A 13,944-nucleotide genomic window follows, 5' to 3' on the forward strand; every position below is an offset into this window, starting at 1 on the left:
GGTGCCGAAGCGGGGGGCGCCGCGCTCTCTCTCCGTTCCTCACTGCCTCCTCTCTTCGTGGCCGTCTCCTCTTTGTCTGGGTTAACCCGGCCGGAGGAGAGGCGCGTGAGCACTCACGCCCGGGACAGACCTGAGGCCCCGGCCGAGGCCACAGCCGCCACCGCTGCCGCCAGAGACCGGGAGCATTCCGCTCAGGCAGCCGCGGCCGCCGCCGGCGCCATCTTGGCTGCAGCATCACCTAAGAGATCTGGGGGAGGGTCGGAGCGGGGCGGGCTTGGAGCGGGGCGGGCTCGGAGCGGGGCGGGCTCGGGGCGGGCTCGGGGCGGGCTCGGGGCGGGGCGGGGCAACGCAGGCTCCTGACGGGCTCTTGCTGCGCCGCCTCCCTCGCTGGGACTAGTGCGCTGGTCGTCTGCTACCCTGACGGTGTTGGGTGATTTGACTCCCAACCCCAGAAGCTTCTTGGGTTTTAGACCTCTGTCCCCACGCTCTAGTCATGTTCCCGTCTCCATCACTGAGTTCTTCATACACATCTTCTCTTTTTCATTTCCCTGTCAGAATTTGCTCCACAAACGGCTCTAATTGCTTTGCTTTCTTTACCTACTCAGCTTTCTTCATATCCTCGCCTCAGTGTCTTATCATTTGCTTAGATATTCTGCTTTTCCCCCGGCTAAATGCTATAATTTGATGTTTCCTCTAGAAATTCTAAGAGAAGTAAAAGTTGATAATGTGCCTTAATAGAACCCAGGACCTGGGAATTAGAAGGCCTAAATTTAAGTCCTGGCTCTAGTATTTTCTAGCTGTGTTAAGCTGGAGAAAATAATTTACTTACTTTTAGCTTCAGTTTAATCTTCTATACAATAGATTAATAATATCAGCCTTACCCAACTCACTAGGTTGTTGTATCTAAAGAAATAAGGATGTAAAATTTCACTTAAAAATTTCTATGTAAAGGAAGGAAATCGTTGAAATAGCAGGGAGAACTATTACAGCTCTTCACCTTCACCCCACCCAGCCCCAAACCAACATTTTACAGAGGTGAAAATGACCACCCGGTGACATCTAAAAGTGGGGGAGGGGAAAATAACACTACCTCTGAGGGATGTATCAGAAAATGCTGTGGGTGTCTATGGGGATGGCCAGGGGATAGTTTACACATATAGTCCAACACCTGACCCTTTTCAAGCAAGGGAAAGGAGATATATGTGGATTGACTGTTTACTCACTTAACATTTATAATGTACTATAAATTAGGCACTATTCAAGTAACTAGGTAGCCTAAACAAACAAAACCTGTTCCTGCCATCAAAGAGTTAACAGCCTCAGAGGGAAGGTAAATTCCTAGTGCTAGGACCTTGAGCTCTATCATTAGACTCTTGTTCAAAGCCTTGCTCGACCATTTTGTAGCTGTGTAAACTTGGGCAAGTTATTTCACTCTCAGCCTCAGTTACCTCATCTAGTGGAGATAATAGTACCTAACAATTTTGTGAGGATTAAATGAGATTATGCATATATAGTGTTGAACAAAGTGCCTAGCATATGTCAAGCTCTTAATAATGCTATTATTATCCTTAGCATAATTGAAAATAGAAGCAAAGTGCTATGAAAACATAAGGGATGGAGTCATTCTATCTTGTTTAGCCAGAGATGGATTTACAGTGGAGATACTATTTCAAAGGTGAGAATGTCAGTTTAAAGTTAAAAGGACTGGCCCTGAAGTCAGACTTGGATTTGAAACTTTGCTCTGTGGATTTTTAGCTATGTGGTTGTTGTGAGGATTAAGCTAATGAAGTTTAAGTACTTAGAGAATGCCAGACACAACTGTGGTTTAAATTTACACTTTTGTTATTTGCTATTTAATTCTCAAAGTATGATTTTCAATAAGTTAAAAACGTGACTGTCATACAAATATATAATGAATGTGCATCAAAGATTTGTTAACTCATATTGGCAAGAACCAACAAGATAGGGTATAAAGTTAGTTCACTCATTAATGTGACTTAAATCTGTTGCACATGTTCATTATGTATTTATATCAGAGTGATATTTTTAACTTTTAAAATTAAACATTCTCAAAATATACATGTATTTGAAAAGTAATAGTTACATGCTTGAGATTCTTTGTACTAAAACCTGGGAGGGGAAAGTGCATGGTGTGAAGGTGAATAGAGTCAGGGCTTTTACTGAACAGTTTGTGCTGAAACTGGCTTATACTGGCTCATGAGAACAAGTTGTGCACATTTCTTCCCAACTCTGTGTTCTGGGGTTTGGTGAGTTCAGGAAAGCTTGGAATCAGCCATTGTGACAGTATTTTCACCACAGAAAATGGTAAACACTACAAATAAGGACATTTTTCTTGGAGATCCGGTTGTTAAACATTTACCAGCACAGTGTAGGATGGGTTGAAGGGGGATGAGATTGCAAATGTATGGCCATTATTTCATAGGCAGTGTCAAGTCTTGGGAGACTTCTATGGTGACTGAATTTGGGAAGATGATCAGATTTCTGATTTAGAAAAATATTCTGATAACCACACTGGCAGTACAGAGGACAGAGCATGAGAAGAGAATGGAGACAGGAGCCTTGAGAAGGCGGCAGCATTACTATTTTTGGTGAGAGATAAGGTAATATCAGTAAAGGTAAACAAACAAAAAAGGGTCAAGGACAAATTCCAGAGATTAATACAAGGATTGGAGTTGAAGTTTACTGAGGTTTTTAGTTTGGGGCACTGGGTAGATATTGGGGCACACCACTAATTGAGACAAGTAATATAGGTGAAACAAGCAGTTTTGGAGATAAAATTGTCTTGGATTTGTTACCTTTAAGGTTATCTCAGGACCCCTGGATAGAAACATTCAGGTTGCAGTTGGAGGTAGAAATTCTTCTTTAGGATTTATTGGTATTCAGTGATAGCTGAAGCCAAGAACAAAAATGATCTTGATCCAGGATCAGGTAAATATGAAGGAAAGCGAAAAGGGAAGCTTTTTGAAAGAGCCTATTTTAAAAGATGAGAGGTGAATAGAAATGATGGTTACTCTGTAATGTAAGACTGATAAAATATTTTTTACATGGGGGATCCTATCAATTTAATATTGTTAGAGAAAATAGAATGACTAAAATTGGACATAACTAACTTTGGACTTTCAATGACTTTTTGATACAAAGGAATATAGACACCAATAGAGTGCCTGACTTAAAGGAGTTTGCCATGGCAAAGGTAACAGAATGATCACATGATAAAAGGATGATGATGATGATAATTACTAACAGGTACTTGACTTTTATCATTTACTCTTCATAAAACAATTCTGCAAGGGGGGATTATTATTTTATTCCATTTTACAGATGAGGAAGCTAAGGTGTAGAGAGGTTAACTAATCTGTCCAAAACATGTAGTGGCAGAGCCAGGATTTGACCCAGGAGTTTGAATGCAGAGACTGCACTCTTAACTACTATCTTTGACTTCAATAATAGGACCTACTTCATAAATTGTAAAGATTAAATTAGTAAATATACATAAAGCTCTTAGAACAATTTAACCACACGCATTAAGCCCTGTATAAGTATTAACCCTTATTTTATCGCCCAAGGTTACACAGCCATTTTGTGGCAGAGTCCGGATTCCAACCTAAAATTCGTTCTCTTAACCATTACGATATAGACAAGTGAGCCCAAGACATTAGGGGAACACATAGGAGGAACACCTAATTTCAGGAAGGGGAAAGGAGGAGTGTGTCAGAAGTCTAGAAGCTTTTTGAGATAAATAAGACACAAAACTCCGTCCAGAAGAACAAGCAGACAGGGAAGACTGTGAGTTAAAAAAGCGAGGCGGTTGACGTGTTGACGTGTTCCGTGTTTGTAACAGGGTGGTTGGATCCAACAGTCAGAAGGGCAGTGGCGGGCAATGAAGCTGAAGAGTCTTCATATCCAATTCCGTGCTGCGTATGGCTTTGCAATTTATTCTTCAAAAGATGTCACTGTCTGAACAATACTATTCGAACACACACTCACCCACAACCTTCCCCCCCAACCCCCCACAAAGATGGTTCGTTATAGGGGTTAGAAGAAACTCCCAAGAACGACTCAATCTGCAAAAGTAAAGAACAATCACACATTGGGCGAAAAAAAAACAGCGTTTTCTCTCTTATTGGATCTGGCCAAGACGTAAACGGGTTGAGATAGAAAGCACGTTACGACTCTTGCTGGCAGGCTGGGCTGCAGTGCAATCTCTGGCTTCCGGCGTCCTCAGTTGCTAAGGGAGACCGGAAGCGCCCTTACGCTCCGTGGGTGCAACGATAGAGTGCCGGAAAAAGCGTGAGCAGAGGGGTCGGGAAAAGGAAGCAACTGCGGTTAGTGCTAAAATGACGACCTTAGTGCTGGATAACGGAGCCTACAACGCCAAAATCGGTTACAGCCATGAAAATGTCTCGTAAGTGTTCGCTTCCTCCGAGGGACAAAGCATATATGCCTAGTAGTTACGTATGTTAAGCTTCATCTTGGGACGTCTGTAAACTGCAAACGCCCCCGCGCGGCCCTGAGGCAGAGGGATGCTCTGGTTGGAATTGGGTAGTTTGAATGCTTTGAAGTGGGACTTTGTTACTAACTTTGGGCTACGTGGCCCCGGAAGTGGGACGTGTTTCGTTTCGTAACAGGAAATAGTTCAGGAAAATAGGCTTCTAAGGAAGCGGTTCCCGAAAGAAGAGTCCGTACACAAAGTTCATGAACCCTCAGGAATCGTGGGCAACGTTTGTGTATATATGCATTTTGGGGGGAACGCGATCATAGCTTTCATCAGATCCTTAAAGGGTTCCATGGCCCCCAAAAGTGTAAAAACCACTGTTTCAGTGGCTGTAGACTTTGAAGGCTTTGTACTTTAGCCCTTCTAAGTGCTCATTGGCTGACTTGGTTGATCAGACTCAAACAAATACTACACTGGCTTTCATAAACTATGTTTGAGTAGAGACTAAGCAAATTAAAAGACACGTTTTTGCTCTAGAGTATTCACAGGGGACTTTTTCCCTTCCTCCCTCCTTTCCTTTTTCTTTTTTTTAGAGGACAAACTGCGTAGGAATGTATATTGTTACAGTCTTATTTTGGCAATATGTATCATTGTTCTCATCCTTTGACAGCAGTTCTGTTATCAGTTACTTAAGGAATAATTTAGAAGTCTTGATAAGAGTAGGTGCGGAATACTCTATATCATGTATAGACATTGTGTATGGTGACACAAAGGTGGGGGGAGAAGCAAGCTAAATAATCAAGAACAGTAAATTGACTAAAATTGTAATACAGCCAAGATTGACTACAAGGCAGGTTTTAAAATTATGTCCTTGGGCTTCACGGTGGCGCAGTGGTTAAGAATCCGCCTGCCAATGCAGGGGACACAGTTTTGAGACCTGGTCTGGGAAGATCCCACATGCTGCGGAGCAACTAAGCCAGTGAACTACAACTACTGAGCCTGCGTGCCACAACTACTGAAACCCGCACGCCTAGAGCCTGTGCTCCACAACGAAGAGAGTAGCCCCCAATCGCCACAACTAGAGAAAGCCTGTGTGCAGCAATGAAGACTTAATGCAACCAAAAATAAATAAATAAATAAATAAATAAATTAATTAATTAAAAAATATATTGTTTAAAATTATGTCCTTGAAGACTATTTAAACATAGAGAAAACGACAGCACAGTAAGTGAAATAATAAGGTATAAAACATTTTTACAGTATTATCCCAATTAATGCAAGGATTTTAATCGTCTTTAGCGGAAAATAATCCTTATACCAAAGTGGAATATTTTGGGGTGACAAATTATGCTCCCCTTCACTTTCTCTCTATCCCTTTCTCTGTACGTGTGTGCATATATATGCACACACACGCGCATACACACACATACATGTGTACACATGTATGATGGATAATGGTTCTAGTTTGTCTTCCTAACCAGATTGTAAACTCATGGTGTGCAGCAACCATATTTAAAACTGCTTCCTACATCTGTACCTTATAGCATCTTGCTGATTGAAAATCTTTGACTCCATGGAAACTTAATTTTATGGTCAGAATTTTGAACTTGCAAATTTTTTTTTTCTTACCAGAATGCTATTAAGAATTTTCCAGGAACTTTACCTCAGCCCCTCTTCACCTCTGTGCAGTGGCAGAACCAATACCCACCCGTAAGGGTGTCCTGAAGATTATTTGAGAAAGATAATGGGTCCAGTACAGAACTGGTATATACTAGAACCTTTAAAAAAAAAAAAAAGAAAAGGCATGTAAAAATTTTTTGAAGACAGAATGAGAAACACTGGTTTTGGATATTTTTTGACATCAAGGGTGGTGGTTAGGTATTTTTTGTATTTTTAGGAACTAAGTATTTAGGGAATAATTACATTATTTATTTCTTTGTTTATAGAGTTATTCCTAACTGTCAGTTCAGGTCAAAAACGGCACGTCTTAAAACTTTTACTGCTAACCAGATAGATGAAATAAAGGATCCTTCTGGACTCTTTTATATTCTTCCTTTTCAAAAGGTAATTCAACTGTATGTCATTTCTAGCATTAAAGACCTAAATTGAAGGATAATTTGGAATGTATATTTAAGATTTTGTATGTATGAAAATATTTTTGAATCTCTGAGAAAAAGTTATTTAAATTTTAATTAAGATCTTATTAAAGCCAAAAGTTAAATTTAAATTGTCGTGTTAAAAAAAATGACCATGGGGCTTCCCTGGTGGTGCAGTGGTTGAGAGTACGCTTGCCGATGCAGGGGACATGGGTTCGTGCCCCGGTCCGGGAAGATCCCACATGCCGCGGAGCGGCCGGGCCTGTGAGCCGTGGCCGCTGAGCCTGCAAGTCCGGAGCCTGTGCTCTGCAACGGGAGAGGCCACAACAGTGAGAGGCCCGCGTACCGCAAAAAATTTAAAAATAAATAAATAAATAAATAATGACCATGATTAATTTTACTTCAATGAAAAAAATTCAACTATACTTCAATAAATAAAAATAAATGACCATGATTTAGTTACTGATTGTGGGTACTGAATTTTACTTGTTTATGTTAAAGCTAAATGAAACGAACACACTAAAGAAAAAGAGTATAGAGAGGCATCTCTACATATTGGTGTGTCTTTTGAACCCTTGATATTTTGGTTATTGTTAATTTGTAATATTTTGAATTTCTAAAAGGAGAAAAACATACCAATATAATAGGTTTGAAATTCAAACAGCATTAGACTGGTGAATGTGACCATAAAGAGATAAGAATCAGTGATTCAGAATATATTAATCTGATTTTTAAAAAATTGTTCAAATATTTTTGATAATTAAATTCATAAAACAAATTTTTTAGGGCTACTTGGTGAATTGGGATGTTCAAAGACAAGTCTGGGATTACCTTTTTGGAAAAGAAATGTATCAGGTAACAAATTGGAGTATGTATTCAAATTTCCATTTCCATGTCTTATTCAAATGAAAAATTTAAATCTGTACTTATATCTTAAGATTTATAAATTTTTGAATGTGTTTCTTATATATATTTAAGTCACTTAATCTACTGTGCTTAACTTTGATTTTCAAATAAGTGCAAGTGAATGGAATTTCCATTGTGAAGTGGAATTTGAAGTTGAGAAGAGATAGTCTGTATGAAACTTAAGATTAAAATTTTTACTTCAGATTTTCTGCTATTCTTAGACCAATTCACTGTCTAATTTTTTCACAATAAAATATTTTTTCTGATATATCTGAATGTGTGAATGATACAATGTTAAAATTTTGTGCTTTTAATATCTTTAGTGTGACTTTAGGTATACTGAGAAAATGTTCAAATTTTAATGCTTCTTAAGAGTGTGTGGGAGAGAATTATGTAAATGTTAAATATTCTAAAGCTTCTCACCTTTTAACTTTTAAAAACAAAATAACAGTCCCAGTGCCTGTAGTTGTATCATTTATTACTTTTGCATAATTATTTTAAACAATTTGACAGTACCATTTTATCAATGCTACCATTAAGAGAGTTAAAATTATATAATAGTTAAAGTGCATGTATTCTGTAACCAGACTTCCCAAGTTCAAATCCTAGGTATGTCACCAACTAGTTATATGGACCTTCGTAACTCATTCAACTCTTTTGTGCCTCAGTTTGCTCACCTTTTAAAAGGGAATAATAGTAAGACGTGTCTCCTAGGGTTATTGTGAGGATTAAATAAATGTGTTTATATATGTAAAACAAGCACTTATAATTATGACTACAAAGTTACAAAACTTTGGGAATTTTTTTCCTCACATAGGTTGATTTTTTAGACACTAATATTATTATCACAGAACCATATTTTAACTTCACTTCAATTCAAGAATCAATGAATGAAATCTTATTTGAAGAATACCAGTTTCAAGCAGTATTAAGAGTAAATGGTGAGTTAAAGTTTTTATTGAAATTGAGTTATGTGAAATTGAGTTATGTGAATATGAATATGAATAGAGTAAACAAACACTTAAGGTCCAAGAATATTGGGTGACATTCTTTTTGATTTGAAGGAAATAAAACCTGGAATTTAGAAACTAGATAGACCCTTAGAGATTATCTAGTCAGACTTCTCTCACTTTATCTTTTTACTGATTATGATGTTTCTCCCTAATGAAGTTACTAGCCACATATTTCTAATCTCTGAAAGATTATTGTTTCTGAGTTAGTTGTCTTTTCTGTCACTGATGTGTCTGCTATTGTTATTATTATTGTTTGAAATAATGTTAATGCTCAGGCTGCCAATATGAGGGAAAATAATCTGTAAATATCTAGAAGTAGGTTTATTAAAGGCTAGAATCACATTACATGACTGTACAAAGAAAGTATTCACATATTTAGCTTGTAGAATTTAAGTCTGTATAAGCAACAGTATACTGTAATGGTTAGGAGCATAATTTCTAAAACAGTGTTCTCAACCAAGGGTGATTTTTGCTCCTGGGGACATTTGACAAAGTCTGGAGACATTTTTCATTGTCACAACTGGGAGGGTGCTACTGGCATCTAATGTGTAGAGGACACAGATGCTGCTAAACATCTTACAATGCACAGTGAAACCCCCAACAACAAGGAGTTATCTGGCCCAAAATGTTAGGAGTTCCAAAGTTGAGAAACCCTGCTCTGGAGTCACACTGTCTATGTTTGAATCCTAGCTCTGTTACTTTCTAATCATGTGACCTTGGGCACATTATTTAACTTCTCTGTGCTTCACTTTCTTCATCTGTGAAATGGGATTGTTGTGAGGATTAAAACACACACACTCGGGCTTCCCTGGTGGCGCAGTGGTTGAGAGTCCGCCTGCCGATGCAGGGGACACGGGTTTGTGCCCCGGTCTGGGAAGATCCCACATGCCGCGGAGCGGCTGGGCCCGTGAGCCATGGCCACCGAGCCTGCGCATCCGAGCCTATGCTCCGCAATGGGAGAGGCCACAACAGTGAGAGGCCTGCGTACAGCAAAAAAAAACCAAAAAACAAAAAAACCCCACACACACTCATGGAGTTTAGAATAGTGCCCAGCATGTAATAAGTGCTCAGTAAAATTATCTGCTATTAAAATAATTATTATAAACTGTGAAGTGAATATTTACCTTTAAAAGTTGATCACAGATTTTTTATCATTTTCCACAAAAATATCATGTTTTAAAGTTTACGCATTATAAAGAGCTTGTGACAGAATTAGGAATGTTATTTTAAATTAACATTTTTCCTATAAATAAAGTTTTTGTCTTTCTGCTTGTTTTAGTTTGCTACCTTTATTTATTGCTTTAAATTAATTATACTCTTATTCAGTGTGTTTATTTTTTCTTTATCTTTTTTTTTAAATAGCTGGGGCTCTCAGTGCACATAGGTATTTCCGAGATAATCCTTCCGAATTATGTTGTATCATTGTAGATAGTGGATATTCCTTTACACATATAGTTCCTTATTGTAGAAGTAAAAAGAAAAAAGAAGCAATTATTCGGTGAGTTGCATTCAATTTTCATCTTATTTCTTAGAATAAAACTGAATGAAATGTGTAATAAACTGAACCAAATTTGAATTCTCCCTTTTTAGGATAAATGTGGGAGGAAAACTCCTAACCAATCATCTAAAAGAGATTATATCTTACAGGTAATATTTAGCTTTGATTCTTTGGGAGGATGGGATGCTGGGGGTGAACTTTTTAAAGTAATTTAAAATTATTCCTTACCTTTAGTTCTAAGTTCAGGTGGCAATTCTATATTATTGCTTAGAAGACTATATCACATATATAAATACTAATGATGTTCAAGTTGAAAAGCTTTCTAACATATGAAATGGTAGTGTCCACCAAAAAGACATTTCCAAATTCTAGAGAGCTTAATACATTAATAATATTTTTAAATTACAAATGTATATGTACCTCGTAGAACAAATTTAAAAATGCGTATAAGGAAATAAGGATCCAAAAAGAAAATAAATCTCTGCCTTCCCTTTCCATTTCTCTTGTCAGTTTTACTCCATACACAGCATAATATTTCAACTTTATTATCTTTTATTCTTTTTTAATCTCTATAAGCCTTAATAATATATTGATATGTTTCTGGATTAGCCAATATTAGTTGACTGTCCACTATTAAAAGATGAAGAATTAGTGTACTTAATCACGTGCCAACTCTTCTCCTGCCTCCTAAATTTTGTTAATGATATTATTTTTAGTTTTATTGTGTTTAAAAACGTAAGTAGAATTCTTAAATCTCAGTTTTTGCTACATTAACTTTGACCGGTATGATACTGTCAGTATCTCTTGGCTTCCCTCTGTGTTATATATGAAAATAAGTGCATCTACATTTCCTTCTAACTTTCTTCCCTCCTTTTCTTTCTCTCAGATGTATCATTACTTTTTTAAACAGCTTTATTGAGATATAATTCTCATACCATACAATTCACCCATTTAAAGTGTACAGTTCAATGGTTTTTAGCATATGCATCCATCACCACAGTCAATTTTAGAACATTTCATTACCCCCAAAAGAAGCCCAATCCCCTTAGAGCTGTCTCACCCATCTCTAGCACATGAAAAAAAAAAACTTTTTATTTTGAAATACAGACACAAGAAGTTGCAAGAATAGTACACAGAGCCCTGTGTACCCTTAGTGACATTTTATATAACTAGTAGAACATAAAAATGATAAAATTGACGTTGGTGCAATACTGTTAACCAGACTACAGATTATATTCAGTTTTCACTATTTTTTATGTGCACTTGTCTGCCTGTAGTTCTGTGTGATTTTTATCCCATGTATAGACTCATAAACACCGCCACAGTCAAGATACAGAACTGTTCCACCATTACAAAGGAATTTCTATGTGCTCCCCCACCTTGTCCCAGTACCTTGGCAATCGCTAATCTGCTTTCCATTTCTATAGTTCTATTATTTCAAGAATGTTAGAGAAACAGAATCATATAGTACGTAACCTTTAGAGATTGACTTTTTTCATTGCTATACCATTTCTTCTTAATTACTGAAATTTATAATATTTACATAATGCTCTTTACTATAGTTAAGTCTTCTTGCCTTGATTATAGATTAATTTTAAAAATAGAAAACTTATAAATAGTATTTACAATATTATGATTGTGTGAATGTTAGTCATTATGAAACCAAACAGAATTAGGCTCAGCTTCAAAAAGTTTAGATGTTTAATTCCCTTTCCCAGAAACAGCAAATTAGAAAGGTAAGGGAAGGCTGATACAGATGAGGACATTAACCAAAACCCAGGCAGTTTGAGTCCAAAGCCTATATACTTAGTCCTTCTGAATGAAACACTGAATGAAAAAAAATTCATATATTTTTAAAAGCAAGGCTGTTAAAGTCCAACTTGAGGAGAAGAAGCTTGCAGGAACAACTAGAAATACTGATGAAAAAGAATGGTAATGAAAAGAGACTTCTCTAGTAGATGATAAAAAATTTTAAACTAATAATTAAATTAAGGTGACACTTGTATAATAATTAACTGACAGGGACTTCCCAGTGGTGCAGTGGTTAAGACTCTGTGCTCCCAATGAAGGGGGCCTGGGTTCGATCCCTGGTCAGGGAATGAGGTCCCACATGCATGCCACAACTAAGAGTTTGCATGCCGCAATTTAGGATCCCACGTGCTGCAACTAAGACCTAGCGCAACCAAATTAAATAAATAAATAAATATTTTTTTTAAAAAAAAGAAGAATTAACTGACAGATCAGTGACACTGAATTGTTAATCCTAAATCAAACATTATATGTAAAAAAAAAAGTAATTACATATTAAACAAAGCATCAGAAACCAATGAGGAGGGGAGTAACTGTTCAAGAAAGGATACAGGTAAAGTTGCCTGTTTGGAGAAAAATTAAGATTTTACTCTGCCTCATGCACTGAAATTCAGATGGTTGTAAGGCTTAAATATAAAAATAAAACCACAAGAAATATTTAACTGAGTTGCTAAGCATAAAAACAGGGGAAGAGGGCTTCCCTGGTGGTGCAGTGGTTAAGAATCTGCCTGCCAAGGCAGGGGACACAGGTTCGAGCCCTGGTCTGGGAAGATCCCACATGCCGCAGAGCAACTAAGCCCGTGCACCACAACTACTGAGCCTGCGCTCTAGAGCCCGCAAGCCACAACTACTGAGCTCACGTGCCACAACTATTGAACCCCGCATTCCTAGAGCCCATGCTGTGCAACAAGAGAAACCACTGCAATGAGAAGCCCACGCACTGCAATGAAGAGTAGCCCCCGCTTGCCGCAACTACAGAAAGCCCACGCTCAGCAACAAAGACCCAACGCAGCCACAAATAAATAAATAAATAAATTTATTTTTAAAAAAACAGTGGAAAAAGTAACAAAGGGTGTATTTTCTTACAACTTCTTTTTTTTCTCGGTACGCGGGCCTCTCACTGTTGTGGCCTCTCCCGTTGCGGAGCACAGGCTCCAGATGCGCAGGCTCAGCGGCCATGGCTCATGGGCCCAGCCGCTCCACGGCATGTGGGATCTTCCGGACCGGGGCACGGACCCGTGTCCCCTGCATCAGCAGGAGGACTCTCAACCACTGTGCCACCAGGGAAGCCCACTTCTTTTTAAAATAAACTTTTTATTGAAGTAAACATATATTAAAAGAAGTTTAAGACCGTGAGTGTACAACTCAGTGAATTTTCAAAAAGTGAATACACTCATGTAACCAGAACACAGTTCAAGCAGAATATTACCAGCACCTTAGCCCCCCTTTTGTCTCTGTTTAGTCTGAAAACAACTGACTTAAGGACAGGATAGATTTTGCCAGCTTTTGTTTTTTAACTATGTAAAAATTTTAAACCTTATGTACATCAAAAGCCTTTGTAAGCAAAACTAAAGTAAACAATCCTGAGAAATAAACCTGAAAGAAATATGACACAGGGTTGTTTTCTTTAATATATTAAGAGCTCTTATCAATCCATAAGAAAAACACTACCCCAGTATAAAATGGTTAGATAATTTTCAGAATACAGATGGTCAGTGTCACAAATAGATAATCATTGGAGAATTACATGCTGTCAAAGGTTATAAAATGGATAATTCTCAGACATAAAAAGTGTTAAACATCTGTAGTAATCACAGATTCAGATATTTATTCAGATATTTATTGAGCATTTATTTAGGAGCTTACGATGCAAAACAAAAGAATTCCTCTTATGGCACATTCTAGTAGAGAAAATGCTAATTAAAATACTACTCTTACAATCCAAATTAATAGAATTTTTTCAAAAGGTGTTGCAGATTTGTGATATGGACACTCTTATTTGCTGCTGGTCAGAGTACAATTTGAAATAACTTTTCTGGTAAACAATTTTGCAATATACCAAGAGGCTAAATATTTCATATTATGTGTCCTAGAGTATGAATAAATAATGGGATAATCAGAGATATCGATTAAGATGCCTGTATTTCGACTACAGGGACTATGCTA

The 13,944-nt window shown here is 37.5% G+C and overlaps 1 protein-coding gene across 1 annotated transcript in view; it reads left to right on the forward strand.

Annotated features, from left to right (window-relative positions):
- Positions 1–4,358: 4,358 nt before the first annotated feature.
- Positions 4,359–13,944, forward strand: part of ACTR6 (actin related protein 6) — a gene marked incomplete at both ends in the record, with an annotated part of 32,127 nt that continues 22,541 nt past the window's right edge. The window contains 6 exons of the mRNA XM_079714383.1: positions 4,359–4,426; positions 6,403–6,520; positions 7,339–7,407; positions 8,276–8,399; positions 9,834–9,969; positions 10,062–10,118. Of these exons, the coding sequence (XP_079570509.1) occupies positions 4,359–4,426; positions 6,403–6,520; positions 7,339–7,407; positions 8,276–8,399; positions 9,834–9,969; positions 10,062–10,118 (572 nt within the window). The remainder of the gene's footprint in view (positions 4,427–6,402; positions 6,521–7,338; positions 7,408–8,275; positions 8,400–9,833; positions 9,970–10,061; positions 10,119–13,944) is intronic.

Source organism: Hyperoodon ampullatus, assembly GCF_949752795.1.
Source record: "Hyperoodon ampullatus genome assembly, chromosome: 11".
Taxonomy (NCBI): domain Eukaryota; kingdom Metazoa; phylum Chordata; class Mammalia; order Artiodactyla; family Ziphiidae; genus Hyperoodon; species Hyperoodon ampullatus.